General features: G+C 47.6%; 1 protein-coding gene across 1 annotated transcript in view; it reads right to left on the bottom strand.

Moving 5' to 3' along the window:
- CPNE9 (copine family member 9) overlaps positions 1–15,406 on the bottom strand; it is a 1,803,250-nt gene that overhangs the window by 328,248 nt on the left and 1,459,596 nt on the right. The window contains exon 10 of the mRNA XM_069643244.1: positions 4,164–4,268. Coding sequence (XP_069499345.1) covers positions 4,164–4,268 — 105 coding nt within the window. The remainder of the gene's footprint in view (positions 1–4,163; positions 4,269–15,406) is intronic.

Below are 15,406 nucleotides of genomic sequence, written 5' to 3'. Positions count from 1 at the left end.
CCCCCTAAACTAGACCATATTGTGATGGCGAACTATTCCGTCTGCGGTGCTACTCGGTTGTGCGTCATGCTGCCTCTCACCCACACACACTGATTTCAATCTGTGCAGTTTCCTGGATGAGAATTGGGCTTGAAGCTACACTTACAGCCAGACTGGGCCACAGTACTCTATTGATATGATATTTATAAACACATCGATCACAAGCCAACCATCCAGAATGAACGGTACCTGGGCATCGAGTAGTAAACAGTGAGGCACAACTGACACAAAGTGTTAACAGAAAACAAAAGGTCTTCAGTGCATTACAAAAAGGCAGCAGATTAGGGCGAGATCGGGTGTGATAAGGTAAGGAGTTGCATTAGTGGCGTCCCCCGCACAGTAAAACGCCTGTCCCTTAGATTTAGGGGTCGAAAGTAAGAGAGCATTGAAACATGGAAGCGTGAGTGAGGGTGAAAGAAGGGACCTCTTACCAGCTAAATATTGAGCCATGCTATGTAGGCCATCTAGATATTTATAGCGTAACAAGGAGTCTTACATTGAAATCGCTGTTGTATTACAAGGCAGTGAAGAGTTTGACATGCAGTTGTGAAAAAAGTAAACTGGGGGAGATAGTGAGGCAAACAAACTGCTACATTTGGAATGAGTTGTAAGTGTTTGAACTGAAATTCCAGTAACCTCGTGACTGCATCAAGCGACTCCAGGTTTTGGTGGTGTGGTGGTGGAGTAAAAAGCTGGAGGGAAAAAAAACAATTTACTGCCAAAAATTAGCAAAATCGACCTAATTACTGCTGCCGGTAACTTCTGCTGAAAATCCCCATGGAGTCTGATGGAATCCTGAAAATGGGTAATTACACCGCCTACCACAACTTCCGCTGTAAATCTGCCGGACCAAGTGGCTGTAACAGTAAATCCACATAGCTGTATTTCTGTGGATTTACCACCAGAATACCACCAAAGCTCCATGTGTTGGCTTGATCCACGTTAGAGTTGATAAGCAGCAATTAGCTTGAGAGGAAAATGGGTGGAGCCACTGAAGTTGCTGCAGACTAAAATAAGACTTGACAAGCTGGGAGATAGGTTTTTTACAGATCAAATTTGCCTCCCAGTAAATTCACATTTCACTGAGTTGGCATAGCTGAAATTGGAACTCATGGGTCAAAAAGTGGAGGAGGTCCAGTCAGGGCAGTGTGAGAAACCTGAAGGTGTCTCACTCGCCAGTCCCCAGGCATCTGTCATCCAGGTGGCCAGGACACGGCCATCGCTTTTGGATCCAGTTCCTGGGGGTGCACCAGTGCGGGAGCATCACCTGGATGAGGGTTCTTTGGGGAGTGGAAGTGGGACACTGGATGGCGAGGTGCAGTATCCCCTTCCCTGTAACACCTTTTCCCCATCCTACCAGGTAGGATATCTAGGATCTCACCCTCCCCTTTTCCCGACATGAATACTTTCTCACAGACAGTTCACTGTGAGCGTCAATGGACTAACACCAGAGCCGTATACCTGACATGTCCGAACACCACAGTCAGGCAGAATCAGGCAATTACGGATCATTACGCACACCCGACTTCCATCACACTTCCCCACACAGAGAAAAGGTGGAGCACGCAAACACACTCTGGGAAAGGCAAAACACACGAGCGAACAGGAGTTCCAAATGGCAGTTTAATACAAGGAGATGTTACTCTCACCTGGTCTCTGCGGGGGCGTTGGGGCACAGTTGCAGACCTACCAGGGGTGAGGTTTTTCCTAGAACTGCGTTCCCCTTCTGTACTGATGGCCGCGATGGAGGGAAGGTGCTTCTCAGGGCCGCTCCTGGTTATTAATGTTTGTGGGCTCTCCGTCCTGCTACTTCTGGCAGAGGCACTTGTTTGTCGAGGACCGAGTTCCTTCACTGGTCCTAGGCGGGTGGCAGTCCAGGCCTGCTGCAACTAACCACTTCTCTTTGGGCAAGTAGTGTTCTTTTTGGGTTTCTCTATCCTTTGCTCTCGTCCCTCTGTCGTTCCCTCTGCTGCAGTGGGTTCGCCTTTACCCCGGAGGTTCTGCTCCTTCTCGTGTTCCATCTCACCCAGAGTTTGTCTCTACGTTCCGCCTTTTATCTATGTGGTGAGGGCTAATGGGTATGTGGTTAAAGTCAAGTACCTGACTTTGCCTGACCCGATTAGCGGGACATGCCCAATGAGATATGTAAGTGTTAGCCTCTTTACTCTCAGTCACCCTTTTCCTAGGCCCAGTGTTTGTGCAGAAGGGGGGAGAATCCTATAAAATAGGATGGGCCATGGATACAGGAAAGGGGGGCCATCGGCTGTCTCACTGCCCACTCCCTAAACACCCCCCGGACTGTCACATCGGAAGCATCTCTTCCTGTCATCTTGCCAATGCAATGCATCAAAAGACGGGTTCCCCCTGAACATCCAAGAAGTAGTTAGGAGGAGGCTCTGCTTGCGCAGCCATTCAACTGCGGTGAAGGTGAGAATTCTGGCTGTCTTATAATGTCACTTTAGATGTATGGGTTATATAACGGACAGTTATAAATTCGATAGCACCTTCAAAACGTGATTGTAGTTCCTGGTTGAGGCTTTTACAGGTGTGCTTTTACTGTACTCTGCAATCTTGCATGAATGCTGTGCGCACTAAATAATGCAGATTAGCTTCCTAATGTGAGAAATATAGTGAATGTGCACAACAGCCTGTGTGCTCTGCTCTTCTGAATCGGGCCGTTCGTTGTTGTTGTTGATATTGGTTACTGTGGTAATCAAAATGGAGGCTCATATTCGGACGCTGCTGGGTCCTTTCCTCAGCAGCTTGCAACGCTTCGGTCAGCTGACTGCTACTCTCGCTTTACCCGCAGACAACCGGTGCTGGCCGCGCCCTGGCTCACTCCCGTTACTCTTCACGTGTGTATTGGCTGCACGCACTCAAGGCAATGGACAACCTTCAATTGGATTGGGGAGGCCCTTTACATGCCATCTTTAAGCGCAATAAGCCGGTGCGCACAGTAGAGGCAAGGCGCGGCTCACCTTTTGTTTGTTGCCAAGTTCAATCAACGAGCCGATGACTTTGCGGCCCAATGCACAGGGGTGAATCCGTGTGAGTCCAGACATGTGTTCTTCAATAAAGCATTCTCCAATCACTTACCTTACATACCCTGTGGATCCCATCCTCGTCGCCAGTGAAAGGATCCACACAGGACATGTAAGGTAAGTGATTGGAGACTGCTTTATTGAAGGACACATGTACACCCCGCCGGCTTCTTCTCTGTTCCCTCTTAACTGCTCAGCAGTCCTGCATCATTGCTCCCACATTCCAGGTTCCACATTCCATGATCGCATTCCACATATCAGAGCATGCAACATTTACTTTACAAGCGGCCTTAACATTGTTCACAAAATAGAGAGTAAAGGCAATTTCACCTGTTTTGAATCCTTCCTTTCGCACTGTTTTGTAAATGTGGAAAATTGCAAGCATAATACTCAATGGTGTGTAATTTCTACAGTGGCAGTCCTTGAAGCTTACCCCGCACTCCCCCGTGACAGAGGCGCACACGGAGACATATCTGTGGCACTCTGTCTCTCTGCATCTTTGAGTACTGCACAACCTCTGCTCTTTCTTCACAGCTGTGTGCCCCAGCCTTGTCACACTTGGCTACTCCCTACTGAAAATCAACAAGTGTCTCTTTTCTCAGCCTTCTGCTCTCTGAGCGGTCCCATCTGAGCGAGGCCATGTGTTCTGGTAGCGCTGCGGATCTGACGTTGGTGGGGGACCTGCTCTGCCTGAGTGACGCGTGGCATTGACAAGGCGCAAGATGGGATGTGACAAGCTATCACTGCACAGTACGCTGAGTTATGCATTCAGAGCCGTGCCTCTGGGAAGTTGACACAACTGGCACAGGCAGGACCCTGATGCGCTGAAGTTCACAGATGCTGGAGATGTGGTTGGCATGGAAAGCGCGGCGCCCGACAGGCGGATCAGAACGCTGGAGTCAAGGTTGGCCAAGGAAGAGCCCATGTGGGCTGCTACTCACACAGCTGCATTCCTCGCCAAGGCAGATGGCACGGCTGTGAGGGGGCAGCGCGCCACTCTCGTTATGGCAGATAGATGGCAGCCAGCTAAAGAGATACACCAAGGGGCAGGAAATGAGGGGGTGGAAGAAGAAAGGTTCTGACCTGTCGAAGTCCCCGTTGCACAGGGCTCTCACGGGGATCGTGAACGGCTGCCAGACCGGGTTTAGAGTATTTTTAATCACTTCTGTCTTGTGGCAGATGGTGAACCTGTGAGAGAGGCAAATAAAATGTTAAGAGCAATCCAATAGAAATGGTAATTACATTCGTACGCAAAGCAGAAATGAGGCAATCATTATTCCAACCAACACTCGGGCGGCCATCTTGTTTTCAGGATAAGGACATGGTGCGGTCCACAACTCAGGGTAGATATGACTGCCAAGATCATTATGGGCTAAAATCACTGGTGGAACTTAGATGGCACCACTGTGGTCCATAAGAAATAATCTTTCATTTGGTATGCTAGGCATTTCAAAAGCAAGTCTAAATAATAATGGTTTATCAGCCATGCTAATTTTAATATGAAGGGTGCAAGTGGGTATATAGGTGGTATTCACAGTGAAGAATACAAATCCATGGGGGCCAATCAGAAACGATGGAATGCAGGCATTTTCTACCGGGTCAAGCCCGCGTCCACACACTCCAGCACCCCCCACATGCCCTTGCCCCCTTGCCTCCTCTCTGCGCCCCTCAGCCTGCAGTGTAGCTCTGTTTCACTGTATGCTGGCCTTGCGCCTCATCCGGATCTCTGCGGCCAATGAAATCAGCCATTGCCATACTTCTGCTGCCTCGGGTCCTCTGCTTTCCCCAGGACATGCTCATCATGAGACCGTACGCGCCCTCCCGCCACTTCCAATGTCTGTCTCACTGGGGGGCTGTAACGCCCCGGAGAAGATTTAGCATGAAACAAAACCTTGAAATTCAGTGAAAAACTTTAGTTAAGACACAGTTAAGGTGATATGATTTATCGCAACAACACCCTCGAAATTCAGCGGCTGGGGGAAGTGACGGTCATATTTAACTCAGAGCACCCGCCCTCCCACCCCCTGTTACACAGCACATGAGCACATACATGAAATCATAGCAGGAAATAACAGGGAGATACTAATTCATGGGGGACATCCACAGTTAAACCCTGAGTGAGGAGTATCGTGATCATCACTTTCCACTCCCGACAAATCTCACTGGCTTCTTTTCGATAAATTGGATCATATCAACTGCGCCGTACCTAAAGTCCTTTCACTGATATATATATTTGGTTCACTCATACAAACCCGGCCGACCAATGCTGCATCTCCACAGTTAGTTCTCTGGATATGTGGCGCTATATAGACGATAGATAGATAGATAGATAGATAGATAGATAGATAGATAGATAGATTGATATACCTGTATAATCACTGTATACCCAGCACAGAGGCAGTGAGCACAGATCTGCATCCATAACCCTACACACTTGCCGCATTGATGCATGATGGAGGCTGTCACACTCGTCCAGCGCCCTGAGATACACAGCTTCCTCCTTCACAGCTACTATGTCACACTACTGTGCAGCAACTTGTTATTTTTTAAAATGTATTTGAGTATTTTCAATGCACAGCACTCATTTCAGGGTATCTGAGTGCTAAAATGAGCCTGATCGGGGCTGTGTCTTTTGTCTACATTTGGAAACAGGTACTTTTCTGGTGACTACTTGAACACTTGCTGGTTCTCTAAGCCCCTGGTTACCCCTGGGGAGAAGAGCCAAAGTGTGCAGGCCCATATATGCCAAATTATCCATTTCATTCAAGAGACACTAGTCCGGTCCTGGTATTAACTTCGCTTCCATGGTTTGTTGTCCTGGATTTAAATTGGAGGAATCCAGGACTACAAGTCCCAGTGTGCAAAGTTAAAACCAGGAATGGACTAGTTTATCCCCAAAGGATTGACACATTCGGATCATCTTTCATTGCGAGGGTGCGTTTGGAAGTTATCGGTAGTCTTCCATTTGCTGACCTCAGTGATCTATTTGGTATGTTTTTCTGAATGTTTTGGGCAGTGAAGTAGGACCTTTGATGATGCACAAGGAACTGAATCCTGACCACTTGAAAGAGGGCTCCGATTGCTGGTGGGATATGCTCATGGCACTTACGCTTTAAGATACGGTGGGCCGCGACTCCTTGGATGAGCTGGATCCTGTGGATTCGGGGCTTGGATAGTCTGAGGTGAATCCCGTCGCCGTTGTCGAGGAGTCATGTGATGACTGAGCCCTTGACTGGGATTTTGCAATTGATTGCGAACATGCCAATGATGTGATGTTATGCACTTAGTTGGAAGAAGAACCTCTTGACTACTAAGTGGATCTGGACATTGCATGTTGTTTGTGAGATGGTTTTCTCACACAGGTTTTAGATCTTCTGCACCAGACTGTGGCAGGGGTCAAGCGACTGCAGCCACATTTGCAACTCCCACGATGATGGCCGGTGTTTAATATGGTAATCTCTGTTTTGGTGGGTTTTTATGGATCTAGTCAATAACTTTTGCATTGCGATTGTTCAGATTGATTATTGGTTTTCTGAGGATGCCGCCTAGATGCAAGAATATTTGGGTGTCATGGACATATACTCAGTTTCATTACCTTATGCTATGTTAAAACGCCTTCCGAACATAAACATAAATTCACTGCAAGTGGCCTCTAGACAGTTTTGAGATTAGATGCTTATTTGAAGCCGATTCGCTCTAAAAAGGAAAAGGGTTTTATCTGTTCTGCAGAATTGGAGCTGGTGCCCCAAGGATCAAAATCGACTACTCCAGAGGAATGGGCCCAGTACAGAGAAGGCCCGGCAGGTCTTGCCTTTTTGAACCAATAGACTACAAACTCTTTTCTTGAGGGTGAGTAAAGCTTTCTAAATGGAACCTATTCTGTAAGCCGGACAAGGACCTTTGTTTGCTCTCATGGACACAGGTTCGAATCCCGGTGGTTTCACTCCTCCTTCCGAGGTCGATACAATGAGTAACATTAAGTTGGGTAACAATACATTCATGGAGGGGAATGCAGTAGCATAGGAGGAGGAATTCAGTGCTAAAGGGGAACACCTGCTAACAAAGGTTTCTTATTCATTTGGATTTGATTTGCAGAAATGCTGCAGCAAGGCGGCCACTGCTGTTGTGCTTGTATTGAAGTTTGCTCAGATCTTAGGGAAATGGAAGAGTGACACTTCAAGAATGATTTGAACATGGTCCGCATTGTTAAAGAAAACTAGACCAAGAGAACAAATTAGCTCTGGAACAGGATGTAAATAGATAATGAACAAGGGTTGGTAATGCAGAACCCTGGGGTTCTCTACACTTAGTCGGCGAGGGACGGCAGTAGCAGTGGACCCAGGAACCATCCGTCTCAGGAGGCATAGAATGGATGTGGTCAAAGGGAAAGAATAGCCTGCGTCTCCGATAAGTCAATATTGCAAAAGTGATTGATGATGGCAAAGGTTGCAGTGAGGCCGAGGAACATTAATATCCCTACAAATCTTATGTCCAGGATGAAGCAAAGGTCATCAATGGCTGCAACTAGGATGGATTCTGTGAATCCTGAAGCTGAGTGGTGCTGTTTAGTGAAGAAACGTGGCACTAGTATCACCACTCACCACCTGCTCCTCTAGTGCTTCTTCCTGCCCCCACTCCCTCTTGCACACTGACTACTCATGGGCTGTCCTTCCTGTCTCGCTAGTGTAGCTGTGCTTTCTCGACCCCTCACTTGCCTGTGAACTCCACCCTGGACCACCAATGCAGCCTGAAACCTCCTTGTCCTCACTACCTATGGTGGCGGCCTCTGGTTCTCTCCCTGACCTAACCTGGTCACCAATCATTCCCCTTTATATTTGTATTGTATTTTATTTATAGAGCGCTTTCGCCAAAGCGCTTTGACAATAATTATTCAGCAATACAGTACAAAGTGAAAATGAATAGAGTGGAAAACAGGAGAACAGGATTAAGCATGGGAGCAGGACTGAAGAAGAGGAGTTATTAGCTGAGTCTAAAAGACATGGAAGGAAGAGGAGGTGCGAATGCAGAGGGGAAGGAAGTTCTAGTGTTTGGGTGCCAGGAGCGTAAATTAACAAAACTGAGAGGAGGCGCACGGTGGTTTGGAGACAGATAGAAGAAAGAGGGAGTAAAATAACGCGCAGGGCTCCAGAGAACAGAGATAGTGAGAAGCAAGACACTGCAGGGATTTGAAAACGAAGCAAAGAAAAGCAAAGAAAATGAAAGAGAACATAGCAGTCAAAGGAAAGAAGAGAAGCTGAGATGAGAGGAGGAGTTACAGAGGAGCGGGAAGGGAGTTCAAATTGAAGTCGAATAGCGGAAGAGAAGGAAAAGACGATCTGAGTGTCATCAGCGTAAAAGTGACATGAAAGATTAAAGGCGCTGATGAGCACTGAGAGAGGGATGGTGGACAGAGAGCAAAGGAGGGGTCCAAGGACAGACCCTTGAGGAACTCAAAAAAGGGAGAGGGTGGGAAGAAGAGAGCGGCACAGCCCACGAGTCCGAGCAGGAACGGTTCGAAGCATAAAATGTGAACCACTTGAGAACAGAGAGGAAAGAGAAGGAAGAAGAGTTAGCCGATCGACAGTACCAAAAGCTGCAGAAAGATGGACAAGAACAAGCCTAGAAGATAGCGTATTATGCCGAGGAGAGAGATGTGTGTTGGGGACATGTAAAAGAGTAGACTCAGTGGAATGCGCAGCACGAAATCCAGGTTGGAGAGGAGGAAGAAGAAAATGCAGATGGAGACGAGAGGAAAACTGAGAGTAAACAAATCTCTAGTGAAGTTTGGATAAGAATGGGAGGAGAGAGAGCCAAAGTCAGATGGCAAGCAGGACTCAAGGGTGGGTGCTTTGAGCATGGGAGTGATGATGCAACGCTTGAAAGCACGCCTGTCTAGGCGTTAGGTCTCTCCTTCTACCTTCTTATGATATCAATTTCCTTCTACTCTGAGGAGATCTTGCCATAACGCCACACTACTCCCCTCCCCCAAAGCCTTCTCCTTTTCCCTTTCTACACCAAACATTTACCCCTAGATCTTGACAAATCTCTAATTCGGTCTCTTTCTTTTCTCACAACTCTAAGAGGATTTCTATATCTCTCTTCACCTGACATCAAACTGTCTCTCTCTCCCCCACTGTCTAACACTGTCTCCCTTCTTCCTCTCTTCAACACGCCACTCTCCCCCACAGTTGCCTCCCAGCTAGCATCTGTCTCCCGCACAATCTTTCTGTGTTCCTCTTGCCAGGTGGTACCCTTGTTCTCCTCTCCAAGATAACACCCCTCTGTCTCTGCTCCCAATCAGTTTCCATCTCTCTCTCTTAAAATATAAGATCTCCCACTGGCTACACACACTTTTAAATCTCCTTCTCTGACACATCAGCTCCTTCTCTAACCCAAACTCTCCTGCCAACCTACAGCACACGTCTGCCTCTTTACCACACAGCAATCTTCCCGCTTGGTCTCCGTTGATGTCTTCTCCTGGCACCGGTTCCTCAAGACGAAGGCATCGCACAATTTGCTGCCCTCTTCCTGGCAGCTCACCCAAGTTTTAAAAGCCTGTTTCTTCTCCCCTTGGGTGGCACTTGGGGTGATGGCCTGCACCTGTGTTGTGTGCGATGAGCTGTCCTCTCATCGGGCCATGTGCTCATGGTTTTTTAACCTGTACTGGGGATGACCTAAGGTTATTTGAGGGCCATCCACCAATTTCTATTTCACCTTGGAACTGGACATGTGTATGATCTCTCCCCTAGACCCTGTGATCCCTATTTGCATAGCCTACTTCATTGAGGCACCCCCTGCAATCCAAGCATGCCTTTATTGGGCCAGAATCTCTCTGGTAAACTTGGGAGAGGGTTTTCCTTCCTATCATGGGTTTTATACTGTGAAATCGAAACATTGTAACTCCTGTGCCACTTTCTATAGTGGGAGCAAAATGCTCATATGTGCCTTTCTTTGCGTTTGTGAGCTGTGCTGGTTTTCTCTTTCAATTTGATTATACTGTTCTGAGGAACTTGAACATCGACATGGTAGGTTTGGGATCACCTGGGCTTTTATGAAATTTGTAAGTGATGGCAGACCTGCCTCAGGAAAATGTGTGTGGCTAACCCACACACATTGTCCTATGCTCACACCACAACAAACGTATAGACCTGTGTACTCACAGCTTACAGGTACAGGTACCTGTGTACACAGCTTACAGGTACAGACTGCCCCAGTCATATTAAGTTGAAATATGTCAGGAGCGGAGAGCACAATGCCATTCCAAGGAGGTAGGGGGGAAAACTCCCCCCTGCCATGAACAGCCTGATTAACTGACCAGGGCTCCATGCAACCGCCCTGCTCTTGTGTTAGCTGTGTAGCTGGTGACTGCAATTAACATACCAATAGAGGGTACTTCAAACAGCTGGATGCAGAGGGTAACAAAGAAGACAGGAAACCTAACAAACAAACCTTTCATTTGTAACCTATCAACCTGAAGTCAGCTCCCTCCTCAGTATCAATGACAGTGAATTGACATGTCTGAGTCGTTTTGCAGTAGACAACCCATGCTTTGGGGACCCCCATTCATAAGATACAGGAATGTGGTTTGCAGAAGTGAGAGTCTGGTCTCTCAGCATGTTCAATTGAGATCTGCCTGCTTTAAAAATGAACCACTCAGGGGGAACCATTAACCAGAGAGACTCTTTGATTACAGCAGACAAGAAGGTGGGTGGGATCTATTATCACAAGGGAGTGAGCCTAGAACTCTTTCTGTTGAGAGAAGGGTTCAGAAATATTGGTTCTGGAACACCTCTTGTTCCTAATGGACCCCCTTAACCTTTCCTGTTGCAAAGCACTGTGGTTATGACCGCCCACATACAGATAATTGTTGGAAGGGACCCCAGGATTGGTTCACGAAGGTTGACGCAGCTTACACCAATCACTGTGGCCAACTAGGCTTTAAGAGAGGGCTGGAGCCCATATTTGGGGAAGATCATCAGAAGAATTCAGTTGAAGCACAAAGAAGAACTTGACCTTGCACCCTGGCTGAAGGTACAGTCTGCCTTACAGTTTCAGCCAGTGAAGGAAGGCAAGGAACATCCAAATGGCAAAGCAAGATCCCTCCCCTTACCTTCTCCCAGGGACCAGAGGGGGAGGAGAACTCGAAAGACCCTCCAGCCGCTTCAGAACTGGTACCCAGCCAACACACAGCATGCCCTACTAGGCTCAGCAGCAAGCTCCCTGGACAGGGTGTGAGAAATCAACTTCCAGGGCACCAGTGGTCCAGGGGTGAATTTCGGTTTCTAAACCATCAATCAGCCCCACACCTCTAGTACACCAGAAGTGATCCAAACAAATTGGAAACTCAAGAAAATCATAAACCTCCTTGTCCAATTTTGGTAACGTGTACAGAAAGGCAGGCTTATCTCCGAAAAGTTGTGGATCGTTGGTTAGTTGAAACACCATGAAAATACGATTATTACCCAATGATGAAAGGGACTGTCCAGTCAAGGTTGTATAAAACATATCTATTTTATTATTATCATCACAACAGACAGTTTTAGCAGACTATGAAATACAGCACACGCTGTAAAGGAATGCAGAGGACATAGAGTTTCTAAGAAGGAAAATTGATGCACTGTGGATGTTGTCACGAGGGTAGTCGGTATAGTAATTAATCCAAATAGTTCAAGGATGCTTGGTTTCAACTCAAAGGGAGCAATGGGTCATAAAATGTCACTAGGGGCCTTTGGAGAAGGACCAGGGGGTCAGAACCACAATGTACCTTGTGCTGTAGGGGTTCTTGGTGCTCAACAGGATCGAGTCAGTTTCAGGGCACTTTGCAGCTTCTGCAACAGAGTTCAAGATGGGAGACAGATGCGGGTATCATGCGCCAGCCAGGTTGGTGAGCAAAGCTGGACAAACGGCTGCAGGATGGACTACACAGAGGCTCGGGTTCAGGAATCATGGTCTCAGTGCTGGTGCGCATTTCTAAATCATTAGTTGACGCTTCTCAGATGGCTTTAGTGACTGCGGTCTAACAGCCGTCAGCGGTGCAGTAGTTTGCAGCTTGAGGGGCTCGACTGACTAAAAAAAATGTCCTTTAAGGTGGACATCGGTAGATGCTTGTTGATGCACTCCTCCTAGCTTCTTTACTAGGCTTGTGCTGTCCTTCAAGGTGGATGGCCCAAAGCTGAGGAGAGTGTAGTAGGCAGCTGCCTTTTCCTTGGTTTGGTTCAGAGACGCTCTGGCACTTCCTACCTAGGAGGCTTGCTGCAGAGCCTAGCAGGGCACACTGTGTGCTGGCTGAGTACCCAGTCTGGAGCTGCTGAAGGGTCCTCTGGATTCAGGATCTCCCTCTGTGCCCTGGGAGATGTTTATTGGAGGGATCTTGCTTCCCTCTTGGATCTCCTGGCCTTCCTTCACTGGCGGAAGATGTAAGGCAGATTGAACCTTCTGCCCGGGTCCAAATTAGTCCTTCTTCTTACTCCTTTCAAAGTCATTGGATGATCTGCTAAGTGAGGGATTCAGCCCTCTTTTAAAGCCAAATGGGCCTCAGTGATTGGTGCAGGCTACGCCTACCTTAATGAACCAATCCTGGGTCCCCACCAACATACTTCTCCTCTCTGAGAGGGGGCTGCTATGCAGGGACACCTGCGGTAACTGCTGGACCCAGACAGGCCATTCACTGCCTTTCATACAGAGAGGTAGGAACTAGCTTCAAGTTGACACATTGCATACCGTAGGGGTGTTAGCCCCGCCTTTCATGTTGTCCATCCGGCAACCAAGCCCCTTCAGGCTTGATTCAATTGTCTCGTAAGTATGCACTACCACCAGCCGGAGTAGATAAAACAAATGCAGATCTATGGAGCCTTTGATATTTAAATTAGGCTGCCCATAGCTGGAGGAAGGTGTGCCTTTCCCCCTTCTAGAGATTCTTTGATATACCCGGGGCTGTCACAGTCCAGCTGAATATGACAGGGGAAGATGGTGCCTGTAGGGAGTACACATGACTATGCGTTTTGTGTGGGGAAGGCAGAAGAAATGTGTGCGGAATGGCCTGATCTCCCATCATTCATTTTCATTATTAAAAAATCAAAAAGGCCCAGGAGAGCGCACTTGCCCCATGCAGATGGTTGAATTCCTCACACGACCGGAGCAGCTTACTTTCTTTTACTGTCTCCTCTCTCAGGCAGGGCAGTGGAACTTCTCCACTGTGTACAATGCCGGTAGCAGATCGCTTACCCACAGAATAATTCTTCCGCTCACCACCTCCTCTCCTTGTCAGAGCGGCAGATGTGCTCTTCCCCACCGGCGGGTCTGCACTTGCCTGGAGAAGACCAAAAACACAACGAAGGTGGTGGTGATGCAGCAAGCTGCCGCACACGCCTCTGCTCGTACTTGAAAGGCAGGATGCGATCCTCAATGTCTCTTCCAGCAACGGCAAGCAGACTCTTCTTTGCTGTATCTCCCATTATCACAACTTTTGACAATGACAGGAGTCAGGGAAGGGCAACAACAGATGGTATGATAGTATTGTTTATTTGTAAAGCGCCTATACACAAAGTAAGTATTTCAAAGCGCACAAGGAGGTAGGGAACAAGCGGAAAAAAACAACAGTCATTCGAAGCCCTTGAATTTCTGAACGATGCAGGGCTGCATGGGTATAGTGGGTGGATGGAACAATTGCATATAATACAATTAACGGTGTAAATAACAGCAAATAGGTATAATGACGATTCTGCAGTTTTTCTAAGTGCATTGAGGCGCCACCATGCAAGGAGAGGAGACATGGGAAAAACAGACAGGTGATCTTCAAGACATGGTGCATTCAGATCATGCGAGTGCGCAGACAGGTGCAGGGGGGCAAGTGCAGGGGTTGGGAGGGGGCTGTGGTGGAGTGGACCAAGTGCGCCTAGTCAGATAGAATCTGGGTTAAGTGCTCAGAGATGCCACTCTCATGGGTCGTTGACCAAGTGCAGTAACGATGAGCAAATGCAAGGACCAGAGGCAAGAGCGAGAGGACTGGCGAGGGTGCCAGGGACCTGTGAGACTCCGAGGTGCATCAGTTAGCTCGTCATCAGGCTGCGTGGATAAGGAGGGAGAGAGTGATAGAGCGAAGAGAAAGGTTAGCAGGGTAGAGGGAGAGAGAAGGAAGAGGAGAAGAGGAATGTCTTAAGGAGTTTCCGGAATTTAAGGGGATCAGGTTTAAGATGGAGTGCGTCAGGGAGGCTATTACAGAGGGAGGCCCCTGCAGAGGATAAAGATCTCCCTTTGAATCTCTGCTTGGAGAACCGGCTCACTCGCAGAAGGTTATAGGTAGATGAGCAGAGGGCCCAGGAAGGACAGTATTTATGCAAGGATCTCCTCACCACAAAGTCCCACGGAGCCACATGACACAGAAGAGCAGGCTGGGGGTTGCTTAAGCTTGTCACTAATGATATGAAGACAACAGGACCACAAAGGTATATTTTTGTAGTCACTTTATTAAGTAATTATGCAGAAAACCCCCAGCACAACCTGCCAACTCTAATTACCACTTTCAACTGCTCTGCTAGGAACACAGAGACTGCTTGGCCCATATACATTCCTCCCAGGGGTTCCATATTCTAAAGCTACAGCACAACAGTTCTGCACTTGGAAATTCTGCAAATTGTTCTCTAAAGAGGCATGGTGGCACGCGGGTGGCCAGACAACACTCTAAAAGCAAGGAAAGCATATGAAAAAGCCAAAGTGAATAACATCAATAGCAACTCACAATTGATGCTCGCCATAGTAAGCAGATGCATCCCTCTAGTTAATGGTTGGAGTAGGCTTAATCACTATGAGCAGACACATCACATGTCTATGAAGATAGAAAAAAGACTTCCCATCAAAGGAGCAAGAGTCAGACTCCTGTATCAAGTATTGGTGTGTACAATGAAATAATGGATTCTGACTGAGTAAGGACAAAGGGGAGGCGAGAGAGAACGCTCAGTGCGAGGAAACTACGTGAAAAGCAACAAAAGAAAATCTGAAATATCATATGGGATTAGCAAGAGGTCTGAGATATATGTGGAGGAAAAGTGGGGTTCGTACAGAGGTCTGTAATGTCGCTAAAGGGGTAGTGTCACTAACTGTGAACAGTTGGTCTGGAAAGATTTTATCCATGCCATTGCTGGGTGGCAGATCCCGGTAAGGTGGATTTGCCGGGAGGATAGTACAGTGGGAAGTGTTGAATGCTGCGGATAGGTCCAACAGTATTCGGACACTGGCACCAATATTGCTTAATGGCCGTCTGACATCCTCATTTACAATAAAGAAGATTGATTCACTCACTCTGTTGCGGTAAAAGTCAGCTTAGAATT

The sequence above is a fragment of the Ambystoma mexicanum genome, chromosome 2p (assembly GCF_040938575.1).
Source record: "Ambystoma mexicanum isolate Mex_15411 chromosome 2p, UKY_AmexF1_1, whole genome shotgun sequence".
Classification (NCBI taxonomy): Eukaryota; Metazoa; Chordata; class Amphibia; order Caudata; family Ambystomatidae; genus Ambystoma; species Ambystoma mexicanum.
The sequence above is the reverse complement of the archived record's forward strand: the minus strand, read 5'-3'. Positions and strand labels throughout refer to the sequence as shown.